This window comes from Epinephelus lanceolatus, chromosome 16, assembly GCF_041903045.1.
Source record: "Epinephelus lanceolatus isolate andai-2023 chromosome 16, ASM4190304v1, whole genome shotgun sequence".
Taxonomy (NCBI): domain Eukaryota; kingdom Metazoa; phylum Chordata; class Actinopteri; order Perciformes; family Serranidae; genus Epinephelus; species Epinephelus lanceolatus.
The window spans coordinates 19,703,746-19,727,337 of NC_135749.1; the positions used below are offsets into that span (position 1 = coordinate 19,703,746).

The window sequence follows — 23,592 nt, forward strand, 5'->3', positions numbered from 1 at the left end:
GGCTTACTTATCTTTTTAATTTTTTGAGTTCAGTGTTTGCACTGAGGATAGTACATGTATGTGTCTGTGTAGAAGTGCACACTCTGAATCCCTACAGCTGCTGCCTGGTAGCAGAAGGGTGGGTCACCTCTGTCAGCACAGGCAGGAATGCTCTGCACACTCAGCGTTTCATACAAACATGAACAGAGAGAGACTCAGTATTAGCCATATGTGAATCCAGTTAATACGCTCACATGTCATTTTTTCACACACAGGTTGGACTTATTGCAAAAAAAATTGGCTTCATACTTAACTCACTTGTAGAGGTTCAGTAATAAGAACTGTGCTCTGTCACACATGGCATAAAATCTGTATAAATGATTAGCAGGTCTCTCACAGGAAAGTTATTTTCAAGCACATCTGTGCATAATTTGATCAAAGGTTGTTGAATTTGTAAGGCAGGTGGTTTGATTTAAATATGTAGGCAAAGACTCATGTACAGGTTTTGTAGTTCCAGGATGGAATTCTTTCTGTTTTCAGTTTGTTTTAACTTTCCAGATCCTCGTCTTAGACTTTTTGGACCTTAGGTGTTTTAGTTTTTCCTTGTTGCCTTTAACATTTGGGGACAAAGCATGCACGGAAGAAAGAATGTTTTCAGCCTGTGTTGCCTGCACATAAGCAATGATGAAATTTCTAACGCTGTTTCTCCGTCTTCCTTTCATGTCTTTACAGAAGAGGTTGACTACTCCAACTATGGAACCAACACAATAACTCGTAAGAAGAAGGCTGTGGTCGCCCTGCGCAATAACGACATCAACCGCAAGCGCCCACACATCCGCATCGGCATGCCGCAAGACTTCCGGCCCGTCTCTTCTATCATTGATGTGGACATCCTACCTGAATCTCATCGCCGTGTCCGGCTGTATCGTCACGGCTCGGACAAACCATTGGGCTTTTACATCCGGGATGGAACCAGCGTACGGGTGACGCCACACGGGCTCGAGAAAGTCCCTGGCATCTTCATATCTCGGCTGGTGCCTGGAGGGTTGGCGGAGAGCACCGGGCTGCTGGCGGTTAATGATGAGGTGCTGGAGGTGAACGGCATTGAAGTGACTGGAAAGTCCTTAGATCAGGTGACAGATATGATGATCGCCAACAGCCACAACCTGATTGTGACGGTCAAGCCTGTGAACCAGCGCAATAATGTGGTCCGCAGCAGCAGGATCTCAGGGAGCTCAGGCCAGTCGTCTGACAGCAGCGGGTCAACTGGTTACCCGAGTTTGTCAGTGGCGTCAATGGGGGTGATGTCCTCTGGAGCACACGGGTACCAAGACGACCTGGAGAGTGACGAAGAGACGGATATAGTCATAGAGAGCAGCCTCAAGCGGCCGTCGCAGAGATCCAATGCTTCCCTGGCGTCCAGTGCATCTCGCACACACCAGCAGACACCAACGACGGCTTCAGGCCCAGCAGCACCTCCAAGCCCGCCCTCACGTCCTTCATCGGTGGTCTCCACTGCCTCCTTCCACTCCCAGCCTAGCCTCAACGGAGGGTCCCACTCCCACCACCACAGCAGCCTCAGCTACCAGCTCCACAGAGACCTGAACCTTCAGCACAACGCGCACCAACAGTCCCAGCACCGCCATCACCAAGCACAGCCTTCACATCACACCAGCAACCCAGCCCTCCGCCACAGCAACGGCAGCCTGCACAAAATCCTCAGCTCCCTGAAAACGGACCCACGACACAGTCTGGCACTGCCCAGGGGAGGGGTGGAGGAGGACGGCACCGTCATTACCCTATAATACTTACAAAACACACACACACACACACACACACACACACACACACACAGACAGATACATCCCAACTGCTCAGAGACTTAAACTGGAACACCACGCCGGATAAATATGAGCACGAGTGTGTTTATCAGATACTAATTGTGTAACTTCTCTTTGTTTTATGAGATAACTGATTATTGGAAGTTACAAGCCAGGAAACACAGAAAATGTATTGTATATATTTCCTGTATTTTTTAAAGTTGTCTTTGTCTTACATCAAAAGATTTGTACGTATGTATGTAAAAAGCATCAGAACAAAAAACTGTTTTTAGGCGAGTCCACTGTATCCTAGAGTTCTGAATGTGCCTACAGCCTAATATCTTTTGTTAGTGACCACTTTTATTAAGATCCTTCTCATTCTTATTACCGGGACCAACTTGGGGTTGCTTATGGATGTTTTTAAAGAGTAAATCTATATTTCTTATATTCTGATAAATGCTGTTTAGAATATGATTTTTTTTATAGTTCTTTTATGCATTGATGATTGTGATCAAATCCTTGTATCTGTTCCAATAAATTATTCTAAGTCTGCAAACTAGAGATGGTGATGTGTGGTTCAGCAGTTGCATTGGCAGTTCCTTTACCACGGGTCAAAAGGTTGAAAGCTAAAGGTCTAGTGTGGAGGATTTAGGGGGATATTTTTTTGGCAGAAATTGAATAAAATAATGTAAGTATGTTATCTTTGGTGTAAAATCATCCGAAAACAAGAATAAGAAGAATTGTGTTTTTGTTACCTTAGAATGAGCTCTTTATATCTACATAGTGGCATCCTCTCTGCGAAGAGAGCATCAGAAAAACACTGATTTTTTTTTTATGTGAAACTGCTTTATTCAGTGTTCTTTCCGGCTTAAATCATTGAGTCCATTTCTTGTGGAGAGGAAGAGACCTCTGCGGATAATTCGGCTCCTGGTAAAAACCTCCTGAACATCTGGATCATTAGTTATCAGAGAAAAAATGTGAGCAGAAAAACAAATGCAAGGCAAGCAGCCTGTCCCAATATGCCAAATAGCATTAGAGAAAAATTGATTTGTAATGACGTGAAACTACTTTAATCAGTGTTTTTAATGGTTTAAATGACAGGGTCTGTTTGTTTTTAGAGGAGAACTTTGCGGATAATTCAGCTCTCTTTTAAAACCTCTTAACGTCCGGAGCAGACATCTGTAACATGCTTCACAGCATAGGAGAAACACTGATTTGTAACATGAAACTGTGTTATTCAGTGTTTTTACAAGTTTTAATCACCTGGTTTGTTTGTTTTGGAGATGAAGATACCTCTGCGGATAATTCGGCTCCCGGTAAAAACCTCCTGAATCACTAAAGGATTTCTAACCAGGAGAAGTTTCAGCTGGTTGCACTCCACAATCCTCACACCTAGATGCCACTTAACCCCCCTAAATCTTACACACTGTTCCTTTAACAGCAATGTTACACTGACAGATGAAAGTTTGTGATTCAGTTTGTCTTAGTTTACCTAATTTCTATATCCTGAATTTAATCACTTAGTTGCTTAGTTATGGGTGTATAAGTTACCTAAAGTTTCACTTGTATCACCAAGCTTTTGTACCAAAGAAAAGCCTTGTCTACTAAGCATACAGTAGATGCAGGTTTATCTGAAAAACACTGGCTAAACAAACACAATGTGACACTGAGATATTTCCAGGTCAGCTTGACTGGGTTTAAGGAGGAAAACTGAAAAAAACCACACACAACATTTTTTTTAGTGCAAGTTCCTCAGAACCATAAGTCAGAAGCTTTTCACCACTGACAGTCAACAAAGCAAGTAGTCACAGCAGAGGCTGACGTCCCAATTTCTTCATCAGCAGCAGCATCTGTAGACGAGGAATGCATAACCACAAAACATGCCGTAAGGGGTGTGACTTTGGTTGCTCTTGAAATGACTGTTAGTATTATAACCATTCTGCAGCTACAGGGAAAACATGAAGACACCTCAGTGCCTACAGCAAGACCACACTGTTTACTGATTATATGACTGTTTTAACATGATGAACTATTGACAGCATCGCAGAGCAGTTTTTATTGTCCTCTCAACCTCATTCCTGCAATGTAAGTCTGCAGTTTAAGTCCTGTGGGAGGCTGAAGGCAGGTTAGGTAGGACACATTGGTCAAGTTTGATCACATATAATTTGCTCTAGGCGTCAAATAATGAGGATGGCATATCTAAAGGTTGACTTCCTTTATTATCATTCAGTATATTCAGCACGGACTTGTAGCAGGCATGCAGCTTTGTCCTAGGTCAGAGGCCCTCCTTTAGCAGCAAACTCCTTCCACCTCTCTGCTAATGAATGTTTGTCTGATGTGTTTACTCGAGGTGCCACACTGCTCAAACAGCTAATAAATCAATGAAGCCCAACCAGTCTGCACCAGCAATCAGCAGCAGACTTTAGTTCATCGGCAGACCCAAAAGAAATGTCCACAAAAAGTCTGTATTTGCTGTCACTGCCTTTAACACTGGCCTTCAATCATGGACAACCTTGAACAACTCTTGAAGTCAATATCAGCAGAAGATATGCACATGTAGTCCTTGCAGTTTGAAATAGTTTTTGCACTTATGTGTGAGAGAACTCTGTCCCTCACATGTGACACAGATGCTCGTCTTGAGATTAAAGTGTAGCCTGATTAATACTGACAAAGTCTTGTAAAAGATTAAATAAAAAACATCTTAACTAAGGAAATGTAATATTGATGTGCAAAAACAAAAGCTTACACCACTTTAATGCCACCCATTTAATTATTTAACCTGTCACCTCCCGTTAGAGGTGTTCTGGGCACGTCCCACTTGGTAGGAGGCCCAGGGGCAGACAAAGGACATGCTGGAGGGATGACACATCTCAACTGGTGAGGGATGTCTCGGTGCTTTGCTTGGCCTGCTGCCCCTGCAACCTGACCCCAGATAAGCGGATGAAAATGGATGGATGGACCTGTATTTTATATTCCAGGGTGGGGGTCACTGCAACACCTTTATCTCCAAATAAACTGAATTAACAGTTAGTCAGTTTCATTAGATATTTTATATGTTAAAAGATGTGATAAACTTTTTTGACCAGTGCCATAGTGACTGCCTCTGCATCAGACCTGTGCAGACCACTTGAGGCTAGTGCCATGCAGTAATTCTGGCTGCCATCTGCTGGCCGAGATTGCAATGACATAGCATGCCATATGAGTGTCACCATATACTGATATCTCCATTTTATAATTGATCAGATAATAATTTCGCCAGATCAAAGTTGCTTAGAGCCGATTTTTGTTGACACATCCCAACTGCAGGTTTATATGGGAGAGACTGTAATTATCGCTGTGTGTATGTGTGTGTGTGTGTGTGTGTGTGTGTGTGTTTGATTTGCTGCAGGGTTTCTAAATATGTCTTTTGCTTTAGTCATTATTTTACTTACACATGTAAGATAGTGATTAATTACAGTTTAGTAAAGTGGGTTAAAAATGAAAGGGAAAGTTTTCCAACGCTTTATTGTCATTTTGCGCTGCGCTGTTTTGACCATTACGAGCCACCGTCGGCTGAACACCTCACGTGACCCAGTCAGTTGACGAGGCAAAACACGGCAGTAGACCTGAAAGACAGGCGATATGGACTATCAACGGGTTGACAGGGTGGGCCTGCTGTCTCCCCTGGAGGAGTCCAGCGCTGAGATAAGCAGGGACAGCGGCATCGTCTCTCAGAGCGCGAGCAGTCTGTCCATGGTGAGCGAAATCCTCAGCAGCGGCACCGTGTCGCAGAGCCCCAGCTTTGGCGCAGCAGCTAACGTTAACATCTCCCAGAGCCCGAGCCTCAACGAAGCAGCAGAACCCGGGACACTCGACCAGCACCACCCGGAGCAGGACGAAGACCTGACACACACCGCCCTCAGCTACTCCTCCTACATCAGGGCGACAGCTGGAGAAGAGGTGTGTGCTCGTGGCTTTGACACGAATGTGCCACCAAGTCATGTGAAGCACTGTACGCACTGACTAGCTAAGTTACCGTTAGCTCTTTGTTAATAAAGTAGCTGTAGCTTATTACTGCGGTATACTTGGCTTCAACTAACGAGCAGTGTAGTGCTCTACGTCACATCGTGACATCACATGATTGGTTTGCTGTCACTGGTTAGGGTCCACTGGGATGTGAGCAGTGGCGCGAGACGGACTCAGACACTTTATTTAACTAGCAGTAACACCACAGGGTAGAGATACTCTGCTACAAGTAAAAAAAAAAAAGTTTCAGTTTCAAAAGTTTTATCAAGTAAAAGTACATGATATTAATTTGAATGCCAAAAGTAAAAATATTCATTTAGAGTAATATGTATTACATCACTGGGCTGTAGTTACTGATGCATTAATATGTACATCATGTTATTGTTGCAGCTGGTAGAGGTGGAGTTCATTGTGATTAAGGTGCTGATAGATAGCTTGAAAAATATCAATATTCAGTACCATTTTCTATATCGTAGGGACAATTTGACATTGAAGACATACTAGTTAAAGTTTTTACTAAGAGATAATTATAAAGAGGCTATAACATGTTAATGATTAGGATAGTGGCAGAGGACAGCAGACTGACAGTAGTTAACATTAACAACAACAGAGAGCGAGAAGGCGCAGCTGGTACTGGTGGATTACAACTGTGAAAAACGATTAGTGAAACTGAAAATGTATGAATAAATCAGCATCACCACTAGCTTGTGAATTTGCGACTGAGGATCTATACTCATCTTAAAGGTCCAGTGTGTAGGATTTAGTGGTATCTTCAATAAAGGTTGCATGTCTGAAACTTTTTCCATGTGCCAAGCATGTAGGAGAACTATGATGGCAAACACGAAAACACGATTGGCCCGAGCTAGAGCCAGTGTTTGGTTTGTTTGTTCTGAGCCACAACATGGTGTCTCTGTGGAGCAGGGCCTGCTCTGTATGTAGATATAAACAGCTCATTCAAAGGTAACAAAATACTATGATTCTTAGTTTCAGGTGATATAAACAAATGAAAAAATACTTATGTGCATTATATACTGTTTCTGCCCCTAAATCTGACATGCTGGACCTTAAAAAGTACAACAGTTGCCTTTGAATTGTAGCGGAGTAGAAGTATAAAGTAGCTTAAAATGGAAACACTCAAGTACAAGCACCTCAAAATTGTTCTCAAGTACAGTGCTTGAGTAAATTTACTTTCCACCACTGGATGTGGAGATATTTTATGGCAAAAGTGCCGTAATGTCATTCCAAATAAAGTCTTAAGTAAGTGTCAAGTCTTGGCTGTAAGGTCCAGAGTTAAGTCTTTTATGTCAAGTCCAACTCCTTAAGTTTTGAGTCCTGAACTAGACATTTTGTACCCTTAACCAAATGTTTACCATTTTTACATTTTAAGCTCCAGAAAGGGGGTTTTATGAAGTTCAGTAAACCTCGATATTGTGTTCCTGTGGCACAATTACATTCAGTTGTAATTATTGAGTTTAATATATAGCATATTTCCATTCATTTATGGTTAACCACAGCAGTCTTTTCAGTTGTCATTTAAATTTGATCATTTGTAGTATCATCTTTATATATCACCAGGAAAATGAAGACTCGATTCACGGTTCACAGTTTTATTTTGTGATTTGTATTTTTATGTGAGTGAAACTGTTGTAGTTGCAAGTCATTTTTGATTTCATCACGCCTAAAGTCATCAGATTCATAACTCAAGACTGACTTGCTTGAGTCTGAGTCATGTGAGGCGAGTCCACACCTCTGTTTTTTGGTTCACATCTATAAGCCCTATATTCAAATAAAACTGATGTAGAACTTCTGCTTAGCAAGACAGTTGTGTTTATTTGTAGGAACTGACTATGTTTTCTCACGCTTTATCTTTATGAAGGGGCGACTGACCGGGTAACTGTCACTCCTGAGTTGACGTTAACTGGAAATGCGTGATACCAGGCAATTTACAAAGAAGCTGAGCTAGCTAGCTGACTCTGTAGGAAGACAAAGGCCCCTGTGTTTTGGCCCTGTGGTCCTTGCTCACTCAATTTAAAGACATTTTATTGAATTCCAGCTTTGACTAGCATGTGGGACTATTTGAAGTGCACAGAGATGGCCACATAAGGCAGGCTTAGGTCATTGGTAAATCTTCACAGCCTTTTTCTGTTAATGATTTCTCCTCCAGATCCTGTGCTTGGACAAGAGCTTGGAAGAAATGCTGACAAGAGTAGATGAGTTTGTTGGAATGCTGGATATGGTAAGCTAAGACAGGCTATGACCCTGTAAAATGTAATGAATGCACTGTATGTACATTTTTACTGAATAAAATTTGTCTCTCACACCCTTTTGTGTTTTTCCTCCAGATTCGTAATGATACCTCCCAGATCGTGAATGAAAACCTACCTCAAATCCAGCAGAAGTCTGATGAAATGAGACAAATATACAGAAGAATTGACAAGTTAGAGGTAAGTGGTCATTTTATTTTTGCAGGGCTGAAGATATTAATACTACTCTATTCAAGATATTAAGTTGGATATTTTTTTAATGCACACTTGATTGAGGGAATGGAATCATGTGACCAAAACAGACTAAAAACTACAGTAACAAGGATTTTCAAAATAATATAATATGAAACCTGTGATGTTTCGTCATATGAACAGGATTTTGTGTTTTATTCATTTATTAAATTTTTGTGGAAACAGCTAAGAATAGTTTGGGAAAAACAAATTATACCAAGAGCATGGCGTAGGGCAGGGGGTGTCCTCATTCCTAAGGAGAAGGAGTCTGTGGACCTTAGCCAGTTCCGGATGATTTCTCTCTTGAATGTGGAGGGGAAGATTTTCTTTAGTGTAGTAGCGCAGAGACTAGCTAGCTACTTAGAAAGGAATAGCTTAATAGATACCATGGTGCAGAAGGCAGGAATACCAGGTTTTTCAGGGTGTTTAGAGCATACTAGCATGATCTGGCACCAGATTCAGGCAGCGAAGATTAACAAAAGGGACCTACATGTAATATTTTTAGATCTTGCAAATGCGTTTGGTTCAGTACCGCACAGCCTCATTTGGAGTGCGTTTGACTACTTCAGAGTGCCACAGGTAGTTGTTAACTTAGTGAAAGCATATTTTCAGGATATTAGGTTGTGTCTAAGTACAGCAGGTTTCACAACAGGTTGGCAGAGGCTAGAAATAGGCATCATGGCAGGGTGTACAATTTCTCCATTAGCATTTACTATGGCAATGGAAGTAATCATCAGGGCTTCTAAGTGGGTGGTAGGTGGGGAGAGACGGCAGAATGGGTTGCATCTTCCACCAGTTAGGGCTTACATGGATGACATGACACTGGTGACCACAACAATGCCATGTACAAAGAGGCTACTAGAGAAGGTAAATAAGAACCTCAAGTGGGCCAGCATGAAAATCAAGCCTAGTAAATCTAGAAGCATCTCGATATGTAGAGGGAAGTTAAGTGATAGGAAGTTTGTCATAGATGATGAGGACATCCCAACAATTAGGGAAAAGTGCTTAGGTAGGTGCTACAATGTAGAGTTGAATGATAAGGAACAGGTGGTGAAATTTAGAAAAGATGTGGCTGAAGGATTGGATAGAATAGATAAATCAGAACTTCCAGGAAAGTTGAAGTTGTGGTGTTTGCAATTTGGGCTATATCCTAGGTTAATGTGGCCATTGTCAGTTTATGAAATTCCAATATCTGTTGTGGAGAGAATGGAAAGGTCGGTTAGCTCCTACATTAGGAAGTGGTTGGGCGCTCCTAGGTGCCTAAGTAGTGTTGCATTGTATGGAAAAGGGATACTTCAGCTGCCAGTATCTAGTTTAACAGAGGAATTTAAATGTACCAAGGTCAGGACAGAGCTCTTGTTATCTGGGAGTAAGGACGTGGTAGTTAGGAGTGTGGTTCCAAATCCAACCAAGGGGAGGAAGTGGAACCCAAGATCTGCAGTTCAGGAGGCAGAGGCAGCTCTTAGACATGCAGAGATTGTAGGTAATGTTCAGTTTGGCCGGGGAGGCCTGGGGCTTGGCTCAGGTAAACCGGTATGGAATACAGCAGGCCTCAAAGATAAAAGAAAGCTGGTTGTAGAACAGATACGCAGACAGGAAGAGATAGTAAGGGGTGCAAAGGTAGTGGCCCAGGCTAAACAGGGACAGTGGTTGAATTGGGAAAGTGTAGAGAAGAGGAAGCTTAGTTGGAGGGACCTGTGGAGTATGGAGGAGAATCGTATTAGATTCCTGGTAGGGGCTACATACGATGTGTTACCAACCCCCCAGAACCTAAAACTGTGGGTAAATGAGGACCCATCATGCCCATTGTGTTCACGTACCGCAACTTTAAAGCATATTTTGTCAGGCTGTAAAGTTGGCTTGTCACAAGGCCGATATACATGGCGACATAATCAGGTGTTGAAATGTTTAGCTGCAGGCATCGAAGGGAAACGAAGACAGGTGAATTCAGAAGGTGCTAAGGATAGGGGCTTAGTAATTCAGTTTGTCCGTGAGGGAGAGAAATACAGAAGGGATAAGTTAGTGAGGAGGCAAGGGTGTGGCCGCCTAGAAGGTGCTTGTGATTGGGAAATGCAAGTAGATTTAGGGGGAAAGCTTGTTGTTCCTCAGGAAATAGTCTGTACCAGGCAGAGGCCTGACTTAGTGTTGTGGTCAGTGAGTCAACAGATAGTTTATTTCATTGAGCTGACAGTTCCTTGGGAAGACTCAGTGGAAGAAGCCTATGAAAGAAAAAAGCTTAGATATGCAGACTTAGGAGCAGAAGCTGAGCAGCGAGGATGGAAGACTAGGATTTGTCCAGTGGAAGTGGGGTGTAGGGGATTCATAGCAAGATCAACTGTCTCACTCCTGGGGGAACTCGGAGTGCGGGGACAGAATTTGAGGAAGACAGTGAGGGAAATGTCAGATGAAGCAATTAAATGCAGCCAGTTTATCTATTACAGAAGAAATAATGTCAGCTGGGGGCCAGCAGGGGGAACTACTAAGCAGGGCACATAACTCCTTGAGATCAGGTGGAGAGATCCACTTCCTGTCAGGAGAAATCCAGGAAGAGGAAGTATTTAAGTGTGGGAGTGGCCTATTGGAATCCATTTTGTTTGAGGCCATGCGGCAAGGTGAGTGTGCTTGCTGATCCTGTAAGTCCAGTTAGCTCCTTTAACTTTAGCTTATATTGTAGTTATGCTATGTAGTGTGTGAAATAGAGTATGGTGAATGTGACAGGAAAGCTAGTATCAGCATTGCTTCTGCCTGGAGCTCGCATGTATGGAGCCTGGGTTTGGTTGAAGATGGCAGTGCTGTTTGGGCTGAGAAAGCCATGTGTAAGTAAGAAGGAAATCCAGGAAGAGGAAGGTTATTTAAGTGTGGGAGTGGCCTATTTGAATCCATTTTGTTTGAGACCATGCTGCAAAGTGAGTGTGTTTGCTGATCCTGTGAGTTCATTTATCTCCTTTAACTTTAGCTTACATTGTAGTTATACTATGTAGCGTGTGAAATAGAGTATGGTGAATGTGCTAGTAAAGGTAGTATCAGCATTGCTTCTGCCTGGAGCTCGCATAAACGGAGCCTGGGCTTGGCTGAAGTTGGCAGTGCTGTTTGGGCTGAGATCACTGTCCAGCCTCCTGGAGGTGTCATTGTTGTGAGGGCTCGTCCTGGGGAGGTAGACTGTACAGCCTAACCCGGCGGGGGAGTGTGATAGCCTAACAAGGCTTCCTTCCCTGGGTCTACCTCCTCTGTATTATTATTAGAGCACAAACTTCTTGTGTTTATTTGAATGAAGAATTTATTTAATTATTAAGTGTAATAACGTCTTCACAGCAGCAGAAACTGAGAGATTATAATGGGCTGACCATTTCCCTTTTCAATAATGGAAGTAAACACCAGTCCAGGAGCGCAGTTTGTTCCTGTTTTCAAATACAATTACTGTTTCACAGTCACCAAGTGACTAATGAAGATAAAATCCAAAACAAACATTTATTCAGTTCAATCAGTTATTCCAGACTTCTTTCTGCATTCACTCATCTTCCTCCTTTTTAAAAAAGATCACATTAATTAATCACACACGATTATGAAACCTTTAGTATCTTCAGCTTATTTTGTATTTATTTATTATTTACATATAGCTTTAATGGCTGAGAGAGTCAGGGCAGATGCCTTTTATTGCATATGAGTGTACAGTTTTCTTCTGAATGTATATGACGATAAACTACAGAAACTCTACTGGTCTGATTATCATGGAAGGGTGTAGAAGGCCTGTCATGATGATGACTACTCTTGGTGGTAGGTATATTGTCCCGGAAATAGTTGATATAATTAAGACCATTTTATTTTATGCCAATATCATAGCATAATAATGCAAGTACACCCTTTCAGAGAGCAATGAACTTTTGATTCTTAAAGGTGTTGTTGTAATTCTGGAGAAAGATAAGCCCCTTTGACACTGCCAGATTTTCAGCGGATGTTGGGCCGTTTTGATCGCAAGCTGTGAGCGTTAAGACACACAGAGCCGGATTGGCGAGTTGATCCGAGGTGCCCAATTTTCCGCCTTGTAGGGTAGTCATATTAGCGGAACCCCTTTAGTTTAAAGAGACCGAGGCGGCCTTCTGCCACGGGAGGGGCTGTTGAAGACTTGTGGGAGGAGCTGTTGATGACGCCACACATGCGAGCCACTGGCTGTGGATAAACAGGAAACAGCTGATAGCAGGAATTAGCGAGCAGCTAGTAGCAAGAGGGAAACGCAAATCTGACAGACACTGTAAAGATGAGCAACTGGAGAGACAAGGAATTGCGCGCCCTCCTTGCCCTCGCAAACGAAGAGGCCATTAATCGTCAAGTGACGGGGACGGTGAAGAATGGGCCGACTTACGAGAGAATCGCCGAAGGACTGACCAGCCGCGGCTTCCCTCCCATGTCACTGTTTACGTCACACGCTGAGCTACACGTTTTGTTACTTGCTCACGCCCCCCATTGCCCCAAAAAAGGTGCATTCTGTATAAACAAAAGTATGCAGGCGGCATTTTGCCGCACTCCCCGATTTTGTTTTTATACTGCCAATGCTGAAAAAAGACTGATTGGGCTTTCCTACAATTCCTCTTTAAAAAGGGCTAGAGTGGGGCGTCGGTAGCGTGTAGTGCCGGCGCCCCACGTACAGAGGCATCGCCTCACTGCAGCGGCCGCGGGCTCGAATCCGGCTCGTGGCCCTCTGCTGCATGTCAGTCCCCACTCTCTCTCTCTGTCCCCCCCATCTCACTCTCTGGCCTGTCAATAAAGGCAAAAAGCCCATAAAAATAATCTTTTAAAAAAAAAAAAAGGGCTAGAGTTAATTGTTGACTCTCGTTCCCAGGTTGTCAAATACTGACATTTTGGGTTGTACCGAGCCGAATCACTAACCCAAAATGATACTCAGCAATGAACCATCTTTCTCCAGAGTGACATACAGTGCTTTTAAGAATATTAAGACTGAAGGACGGAAGCAGTGGGACCAGCATATTTAAACGTGTCTCAGCATAGTTTTCCTCTGTTTATTCGGCATGGCACTCTGAAAAAATGCTTATGCGCTGTGTCCTAGTAGAAAAATCCCTGGTGTTTTTTCTGGTATCATGGTGACTCAAATGTTGGTGACATTCTCATGTAAACAGACATGCAGGTAAACACAGGGCATTATCGTACAATATATAGACATGATCTCGATGATTTTTGCTCAGTAAGTCGATAACGTAATAATTGTGTCAGGCCAAGGAAGATCCCAAACTTTGGAACAGATTCTGATCACAGGTGGATACGCAAATTATTTTTCAATAGTGTTAACACTACAAGAGAGGGCACTTGGTCTTGGCGGAAGTCTGCGCTCTCCAAGAGCCTTTCTATTTTCATGTGAAGTTTGTCTCACATAATGTTGCAAAGAATCTAAATTTTATCTGCTATATTATTTTGATGTGCCTGCAGGCCTTTGTTAAGATGGTGGGAGCCAACGTCAGTGCGATGGAGGAGCAGGTCACGCAGGCAGAGGGAGAACTAGGAACACTACCGGGTGCTTTCAAGAAGATCCTCCGCACGATGACTGTCCCAGGCTTCTTAAATGTGAGAGCTTCTTCGTGTACATGTGGATTTGTAGTTCGACATAGTCAGTTTGCTTGCTCAGTACTCGTAACAGCAGTTGTTGTGATTCTCTTACAGGCAGTGCTTTTTAATAATTAGGATTCCTTTTGTGTTTGTTCACTCCAGAAACCGGCCAGCCCAAGAAGACCAGCACCACATCAGCGTCAAGAGGTCCCCAGCGTTTTCCGGACAGACGATTATTTCACATCACAGCCAGAGCAGTGACACGCTAGAACTTTTAACACATCACTCGGTTCTAACCTCAGAGGCCTGTTGGGTGAAACTGTAGAGACTACTTTTACTGCCATCCATTGCAAGAGGATCTATTGGTGCAGCGGCCTCACCAAAGCAATAGTAGCCTTTCTGAACAAGTCACTGGAAGTCAAGCGCAGGAAAACATTCTTCATTTTTGAGTGTCATTTTCCTGGCGGCAGCAACAAGCACTGAACTGTAGCAAACATGATTTTAAAAGTGCCTAAATTGGTCGTATCTCTGTCAGTCTTATTTTCACTATTTGTGAAGAAAACAGTGTCAGATGTTGGATATGTGACACATCAGGAGGACAAAGTCATCTCACTTGCCAATAGGATGCTGTAAAGAAGGTACAATAGGAGGAGCTGTAAAGATCTGTAAAGGTGTATTACGTGAAGAATTGACCCATCTTTTTTATAAGTGACGTTCCTGTTACTGGTGTTTGTAAAGACCTGCACGCTGTTATGAATTAATCTGTGTCTCCAATGTCTCATCACTCTCCCTGAGCAATATTGATCTTGTCCAGTTAAGCATTTAATGTCTTCCATTTCAAAATATTCACTTTATTGCTAGCTTGACGTTACTGGCTACAAATGACAGTTGCCTCGTTGATATGGGGCTAAATCTTTGATAGCACCTTTTCAATAAAAGCACACTATAGATGAAATGTTAGTTGATTTTGAAAGTTTGTACCAGGGGTGGAGCTGTTTGTGATGATAACCAGAGGAGGCTTGGATCTCGTCCTTGGGAGACAAGTGTACTTTATAGATGTAACTTGACCCTTACCCATCAAACAAGGTTTAATCAATAATGGTTACAGCTATGATTTATTATTTGATTCATTATTTGCCAAAACAGGAATAAAAATGTTTCATTTACAGGTTGATATTGGTTTGTGTTTTTTAAAAATTCATTAAAGCTTTATTTGAGACAAGTTATTTGTTGCATGACCCATCATTAGTTCTTTACACCCTTTAAGTATGATGTTTTTTAGTTACAGCTTTCCTACCCTAAAAGTCCAGTCAGTAAGATATAGGGGATTTAGTGACATCTAGTGGTGAGGAATGCATATTGCAACCAGCTGAAACTTCTGGTTAGAATTCCTCCAGTGTTCATTGTTCAGGAATTATTTACTGGAGCTGAAACATAGCACTTGCTAATCTGTGTTCACCTTTTTTCTCAAGACACTCAGCGGATTTTTACTTCTAGCCGATTTATCCACAGAGGTCTCTTCCTCTCCAAACAAATGGACCTGGTGATTTTGACTGGTAAAACACTGAATAAAGCAGTTTTGTGTTAAAAAAATCGAAGGTTTTCTCATGCTTACAAGGTGGCTGACGCAAAGACGCAAATGGCCCTATCTAGAGCCAGTGTTTGGTTTGTCTGTTCTGGGCTACTGTAGAAACGTGGCAGTGCAACATGTTGATCTCCAAAGTAGGGTTGCATGCAGTATGGTTTCATAATATTATGGTATTACAGAATTATCATTAATATCAGTCAAAATGACCCTCATTGAATAAAAATGGAAGGGTTCATTTTGTTTGAATAAATGTTTTATTACGACAATTGAAAGTTGGAACCATTTTTTATGTGTAAAAAGTTTTTGAAAAAAATACTAAAATAAAGGTGACATTCTCCATCCACTTGAATTTCTTTTCAATATGGTAGATATGCAAATGTACACAGTATAACTGTCAATTTTCATTTCATGGTATACCTTAAAACTGGTATACCGCTGCGACCCTACTCTGAAGATGAGGACCCGCCCACTATGTAAATATAAACAGCTCATTCTAAGGTAAAAAATACACAAGGATTCTTATTTCCATGTGTTTATACAGCAATGAAAATATTATATTCAATGTCTGCACATATACCCCCCTAACATACACACTACACCTTTAAGGTATTACTGAACTTTAAGCCCTGAGTTTAGTTTTTCAGGCATCTCTTTGGCGTGCAATTAAGTCCCGCCTCTATCAGGACTGCCAACCATGTGTACATGGTATTGATTTTGTTGGAGGTGGTCCTTATTTGCCATGTTTCCACTGCATAGTACAGTTATTTTAGTGTGCGTTCCAAACCGCATACTTTTTCTTTTTACTTTTAGTAGGCACTGCATCTGCCCTTAAAAAGTACATACTGTTGCATGCAGTGTGCACACAATCAGGACATACTACTTCCTCATAACATTATGGCCTGGACCTTGACCCTCTCACTCATATATCCGTCATGATGGAGATAAAACAAAATGCCTTTTTGCAATTTCTCTTTTTCTTAACTTTTTTATTTAATCATTCAATCAGGTAAAGTACAAACATGAGACACATATCAAGTATCATATCATCATCTTCCAGGATGCAGTGAACAGAACACCACAGATACAAAACACAAAGACAACAAACAAAACAAAAAAAGGCACAAAATAGAATAAATAAAGCATAATAAACTTTAAATTAACCATAAATTAATCATTATTGAACATAATGTAGACAAAAAATAAAAGATATAATGAGGCTGAATAAGCAATTTATAATATTTATTCATTACCAATTAATCTATAGAGGTATTTTGCACATTTGGAGTTTATTAATTTAAAGGACTTGGTGTAAACTTGAATTTCATTGTAGTGGCCAATAAAGATGGGTGGGGTTTTAATACATTTAGCTTTGTGAATTAAACATTTGGCTAACATAAATAAAACAATGATCATCAGGTCCAATTTTTTATCTGTTAATGACACATCAAAAAGAATACCCTTATGATCTAACACAGCCATCATTGTGGTTTCCTACTCAGCTATTCTCTAAAGTGTTTCCAGAATAACTGTGTGTGAGAGCAGGAAATACAGAGATCTGTTTTGTTGCAGAAAATGCAAACATTGTTCTCAAAAACAAATCTTAGTCTTAAAAGTTCATTGGAAGGTTAAAGATCATTCATTATTTTGTGGTGGATTTATTTTGTTTTGTGTGGAACTGGGTATTTGATATTGATATTATTGGTGTTTATATTTAGTATTTTATTTATCTAATACTTGTGACCTTTTGCTGTTGGTTATATTATGATTAATTTATTCAATTCAACCACTATTATTCCTATTATTATGGTCATCCATCAACTACGGGGACACACAACGAAGAACTCCTGACAGCCTTACCTCAGGGCAAAAATTCCATATCCTCGTTTTGATTGGTCAGCTGCATGCTACGTCATTGATTCGTCATAACTCGGAGGAAGCGGGAACCCCGTCATCCTCGCCTGGGTCTGTGTAGCTCCACGCTGGCTCGCTCGCTAATTTAAAAAAAGTAAGCCAAAACTTACACACACGGTAAAGTACTGTTTTTGAGCCGAGTGCTTCTCAACAACAGCTTGCCCTGTTGTAGCAACGCGGTTTTGTCGAGACGAATACAGCGAAGATAGAGTTAACGGTCAATGCAGCGGTTCCGGGTAGAGCAAATCTGTGTGCTAACGTTAGCCGCTACTGGGTGGCTCGTGAGGGTAGCTCGCTATGTTGAATGGTGGACACGGTTTGGGTGTAGTTTTCTCCTTAACGCTGGTCCCAGTTTTACTCCATGAGTTACGTCTCAAATGCCTGTGGGAGAGCTCAGCCATACAGGAGGAATGTGAATGAGAGGAGACAACAGTAACTTTACCTACTGCCACAAAAGAGGAGCTTCCACTAGCTATGCCCTAATATGTGTATTTTCAGATACTTCCCATTTACAATAAGAAGATGGATTTATCCCGTTAACTTGAAGCTAAACTTGAAGCTAAGAATCTCTTGATAGACCAAGCAAGCCAAGTTGGGCTGATGGGTTGTTGTGATGTCTGGCTATGGAGAAACTTGCATGTATAGTAAAAAGGAAACACAACAATGTTTAAAAAGATTTGGGGCTCATTAATGAAATATCTGGAGGGGGAAAGATTTTGATAAGGCCTTGTATTGAACTACCATTTTCATTTACTTTTTCTGTTTTGTGTTAAAGGTGAAATTACAATTATTATTAAATAAAAGAAAACAGTAATAAGAACAAAGAATGTCACACTCCTTTGAATCTTACGTTGAGAGTACAAAAGAAAGATATAAAGATATAGAAAGCGAGCCAGTTTTTTTTTTGTGGGTTTACCTACATAAACTCATGGTTTTAACCCGCAAGAGACAATGTTAATGCATTCTGTCAAAATGGATCAAGACTTCAGTCTGAGATTTTCTCTGTCATCGGTTAAGTTGTTAGATGTGTAACTAATAGAGTGTCTGGCATTCCTAACTAGAGTAGAAGCCTTCCTTCAGTACCTTTTTTCCTTGACTAAAGCATCAACACCTTTTCATTCATCCATATACAGCGTTTATTTTATATGAACAGTCCTAAGTTGTGTAATTTATCACAGCGTGGAATGTTTAAATGATTGGAGTGACCACAGAAATGTTATTTTAGAGAATGTGTTCACAAAGTATTGAATGAGTTCAGTGAAGCTTGCAGTCCGCTGCAACTTTGACTGACCGCTAATAACCAGATTCACCTCTTTTACAGATACAAAGCTCCACAGATGGCTTGCGAGAAAGAAATATGGCAGAAGATTGGAGAAGGCTTTGTCCAAGAATATTACAACCAGTTTGACAATACCAACAGGACAGCACTGGGTAACCTCTATGTAAGTTTGTACAGTGTCTGTTTTATTATTGCCTGTTTGTTAAACATCAACCAGGGTCCCCGTGGATCCTAAAATGTTTTGAATTTAGTATTTGATAGTCAAGGTCTAAAAATGTCTAGAATTGTTGGAGGGGAGGCATTAAATTTGGTCTGAGGTAGTGTTGTCACGGTACCAAAATTGGGACCCACGCTACGATACCAGTGAAAGTGTCACGGTTCTGAGTAGTATCAGGATACCACAGCAAAAATTAGGCAGATGTGCCTTTTGTCATTTATAAAAAGATAAATCACTTTTCTATAGTACATCAATGATATTTCAATGGAATAAATTACTTATTGACTTATTCATACTTCAAAAACAGCATCAATCAGTGATTAACATAGGGGGGGATCAAAATAAAATAAATAAATAAAATAAAAATCAACCAGCCACCCTCCTCCCCTGATAAGTTAAGAACAGTCCCGTAAGTGCGGTGAGGTTTGTGGGCCATTACCTGACACAAAGAGAGAAATGTGAACAGCTGGTTTCTCCTCTGAATACGTCACATACCTGTGTGCCGCCTTTTGTTTCTGCTGCTGGTTGAAATCTGTACTCGCACAGCATGCTCCTGAATGATTTCTTTTGCTCGCAAAAAACTATTTTTAGTTGCAAATGCGAGTAAAATGCTCACGCCGTAGAGCTCTGTGGAAAACGAATCACTGTAGCATATATAAACAAATCTAAAAAAAAAGGTACATAATGATACATATTATGGTATCATATGTACCGTAGTGTTTTAGTACTGTGGTCTACCGTGCAACACTAGTCTGAGGCAGAATTAATGTCTATTTTTTGTTAAGTATTTGTATTTGATTTTACTATTTTTTCTTTTATATCGCACAGCATAGACCATTTCTTCAGCCTCCAGCACATATTTACTCGTGCGTACGTTACCGCTTAGTGGGTGGCACTATTACACCTTGTGTGGCTGTGATCCACATTTTAACCTCAAAGAAGAACGTGTTTATCCAGCTTCCAATTGAAGGGGTGGGGCAGGGAAAAGGGAAAAGAAAAAACAAGAACATGGCGCTGCAAGCAGGCAGTGCAGGCTCAGCCATGGGTAAAGCAAATTCAGTGACAAGTAGTTGAAGAATGACAAATATAGTGGCTGTCTGAAACTATCTAGTGAGTTGTATAAGGCGTGATGTGAACTTTGTCAAGCCTTATGGTAGCGCTTGAAAAAGTACTATGGCCATCGAGTTGTTAGAATTAAACTGATGGATCAAGTGGTCCTCCATAGGCTGAGAAAATGCTTACACTTTTTAAGCTAAATAAACTATTAATAACAAGACTAAACGTCTAGTTTGTCCATTTCTTTGGCTGCAGTACTGGTGATAGAAATATGCAGATACTATTAACAACATGTGGTGTGCATGTATTTGATGTAAACATTTTTTTCTCTTAGTCTCCTGAGGCCTGTTTGACATGGGAAGGATCCCCTTTTCAGGGGAGAGACGCGATCACTAGCAAATTAGCAGTGAGTATCTCTTCTTGCTCCATTTGCATCAATCCTAGTCCGCAAAAAAATGTTGAAAATGTAGGTTTCCAACAGGTTATTTTCTAAGGGGAAGAAGGAGCGGAGCCGTTCACTGGCAGCTCCCTGTGTGTGTGGCCATGTATTATTGTACATTCCATTTATAAATTTTGTTGTTTCCAATCCACAGAGTTTGCCTTTCAAGCGAATTAAGCACATCATCACAGAACAAGACTGCCAGCCCACGGTAGATGGTTGTATCCTCATCATGGTGTTTGGGCAGTTACAGGTAAGATGGTACATTTTGTTTAAAACTTTGGGCCTGCACTTGGGGTCTGTATCACAAAGCGAATTCAGATCAGTCTGGCTATCTCTGGGTTACCTAAATTCACTGAACCTAATATTGATGGTCCTGGATCTTAAAGCTGGTTGTCAGCTGGCTCTGTTAGCAATGTTTTGTTTTTTGTTTTTTTTTTTAAATCCAGCTTCAGGCATCTGTTTTTCTTATCATACTGTATTTAGTCTTTGGGCACATTGGACTGTTTTTTATATATATGTTTATTATGTATTTATTATCTGTGAAGTATCACAGATATGAACACATTTGCAGTGTGGAAAAAAAATTCATATAGAAGACATTTTAACATTTAACATAATGTTAGAGATTTTCCTTTTTGTTTTTAAATCCTGACTTTGACTATTGATAAAAGTGTGATTTTTCAAAGGTGTATCGTTAGATACTTGCACAAAGAATGTCCGTACCCGTAGGGTTGGGTCGGTATGAGAAAAAAAAAAAAAACTGTCCCGTTTTTGTTTAAAAAAAAAACAAAACAAAAACAAACAAAAAAACGTATCAAGTCGGTAATATCGGATTTTCGCCACATGGGGGCGCAATTGACTCATTTAAAATAAAAAACGACCTTAGGACAACAGAGTGACAGTAACAAGTTGTTTCTTTTATTCCTTACAAATAAATTTTGCAGCTGACTCAATCAGTGCAAACAAGGGATGCCTCCTTCGTCTGGCTCAAAGCCAAAGTGTTGCCATAGTGGCGCATTCTTTGATTTCGTCGAGACTAAATTGTCCGCCATTATCGACTCCCCGTCACTATTAAACAAACTCTAGGCTACAGTAGAGGCGCATGCGCACTCGCACCTCCTAGCTCAGTCCCCGCCCCACCCCCCTCTCTCTCCTGCTTGCTCCGCGCGGTCGTGCTTTGCGCGCACAGGGCTTGCGGACGTCCACTTTTACCGGGCGGACCTCCGCGGCGTCCGCTCCGCGTACGTTCTGCCCAAGTATGCGGTCCAGTCGGTCTCAAAAAATAAAACCCGGTCCAAGATGGAGTACCGGACCAAATTAGTATTACCGAGAACCGACCCAACTCTACGTACCAGATTTCAAGACTTTAGACCAAACAGATCAAATGTGCATTTTCCCTATCTTACAAATGTAGTCTTTGGGCACAAATGGGTTAATGTAAAGTGTGATTAAATTTGGTCAAACCACCATCAAAAGTAAAATGTATACAATCACATAACCAGAGGAGAGTAAGTAACATTAGCAACAATGTCCAAATATTAAAGTGAGGCTGAGGCTATAAATAAACATGGGATTTATTATACATGTCTTTAGTGCAGAGTGATTATTTGCCTCATGTGATGGAATAAGGGTGTAAAGCACCAACACTGTTAGGATGAAAGACACTGTAACTATGGGTGTTTTCACACTTGGTCCTTTTCAGCCCTCTGAGTGGACTCAGAGCTGTGACTCAGCATTTTTTGTGCATTTGCGAACACTCAGACCCCTCTGATACGAACCGAACGAGGTGGTCTGAGTTTGGTTCACTTAACCTGTGAACTGTGAACACAAAGTGCTCCAGGTTCACTTTGCTCTCCGCCATTGTATTTAGCCTTCTAGATCACACACTATTGCACTGGGATGCTTGAAAAAACAGACAAAACCACGTCAGCCTGTAACACTTGCAAGGACGCAGGATGAGGAGTAGTTTGGTCCACGGAAGATACTGCACATCTCCAGATGTGGAATGTAGGATACATCAAATGGCAACAGTCTACAGCACACAGAAACGCTAAGGGTTTCCTCCAGTTTTAAGTTAATCTGAAAGTGAGGGGCTTCATAACCACACTGCAGTGCCACATCAAAGTAAAAACAAAACTATATATATATATATATATATATATATATATATATATATATATATATATAGGCTATAGTGTGAACAGAAGAGGACTGAGTCCCCATCAGAGCTGAAGGTGAACACAAAAAGAACTGAGTCCCTTGTCTGTTGGTCCACCTTTGGTCTACTTTAAGAGGACTGAGTTTGGTTTGTTAAAATAGCACTACATGTGAAAACACCCTAAAATGCAGCTATGATCGTCATTGTGTACTTAGTGTGGTAAACTGTCCCTCCATTTTTTAGAGGCTGAATGATTCTACTGACCTATAAAATATTTATTATTCTGTATCTCTTGTCACCTTAATGTGAAGTCAGTATGCTGGTCTCTGACAGAATCCTGTAGCCCAAAGATGACTGGTTAACCCACCAATCTTGCTTCATGTTACCAACCCCAGGTGTTACCACCTTTTGCCCCACTGTTATTACACACTTGCTGTATCTGATTGCAGTTTTTCTTATAAATCAATCGTCTTTCTTAATCTGTTTCTGAATATTGCATGAATAGTAAATAAAGTATATGACAGAAAAATAGGCCTGTGTAATGTATGTGTGATGCATTTCTGCTTTAGTCAACATTACCGTATGTCATCATTGTACTCACAAATACCTCTGTAACCTTTTCTGCAACAGGCAGATGAAGATCAACCGATGGCCTTTCACCAAGTGTTTATGCTGAAGTCCGTAAACTGCTCGTGGGCCTGCACAAACGACGTGTTCCGGTTGGGGGTACACAACATACCAGTGTAGCCATCTGAACCTGTTAGTTCGCACAGATTAATATCCTGCTCAGAAAGGCCTACTATGGTCATGCTGTCATTGAAAACACAAGGGATTACATGCAGACTTCCACCATGTTCACAATGCATCTACATGCATGCTCATTGTATGAAAGATGTGTTATATTACATTCCTGTCCAATAAAAGAGTTCATCAATGAAATACTGGCTCCGTTTTTCTGTTTCTTAATGTCACCCATGACTAACAGTGAGTAGGTTGCAGCAGGAAATTAAAAGTTTGGTCAAAGTGATTTGGGGTGGAGGGGGATTTCTATTTTACTATGCTAATAACGTGGTTTCCTATCATGTG

General features: G+C 41.1%; 3 protein-coding genes across 3 annotated transcripts in view; all 3 read left to right on the plus strand.

The window, feature by feature from the left end:
- pard6gb (par-6 family cell polarity regulator gamma b) overlaps positions 1–2,360 on the plus strand; it is a 44,933-nt gene extending 42,573 nt beyond the window's left edge. Inside the window, exon 3 of the mRNA XM_033636269.2 lies at positions 712–2,360. Coding sequence (XP_033492160.2) covers positions 712–1,784 — 1,073 coding nt within the window. The 3' untranslated portion in view covers positions 1,785–2,360. The remainder of the gene's footprint in view (positions 1–711) is intronic.
- A 2,995-nt stretch (positions 2,361–5,355) lies between these two features.
- bloc1s4 (biogenesis of lysosomal organelles complex-1, subunit 4, cappuccino) lies at positions 5,356–15,077 on the plus strand. Its single transcript, XM_033636331.2, has 5 exons — positions 5,356–5,738; positions 7,969–8,040; positions 8,147–8,248; positions 13,739–13,873; positions 14,018–15,077. The coding sequence occupies exons 1-5, from the start codon at positions 5,421–5,423 to the stop codon at positions 14,114–14,116; spliced, it is 726 nt and encodes a 241-aa protein (XP_033492222.1). The 5' UTR covers positions 5,356–5,420; the 3' UTR covers positions 14,117–15,077.
- A 2,267-nt stretch (positions 15,078–17,344) lies between these two features.
- On the plus strand, positions 17,345–23,445 carry LOC117263362 (nuclear transport factor 2-like). The gene is made up of 5 exons (XM_033636641.1): positions 17,345–17,448; positions 18,676–18,796; positions 20,241–20,312; positions 20,500–20,598; positions 23,137–23,445. Exons 2-5 carry the CDS (start codon positions 18,692–18,694, stop codon positions 23,251–23,253), a joined length of 393 nt encoding a protein of 130 aa, XP_033492532.1. The 5' UTR covers positions 17,345–17,448; positions 18,676–18,691; the 3' UTR covers positions 23,254–23,445.
- Positions 23,446–23,592: the final 147 nt, after the last annotated feature.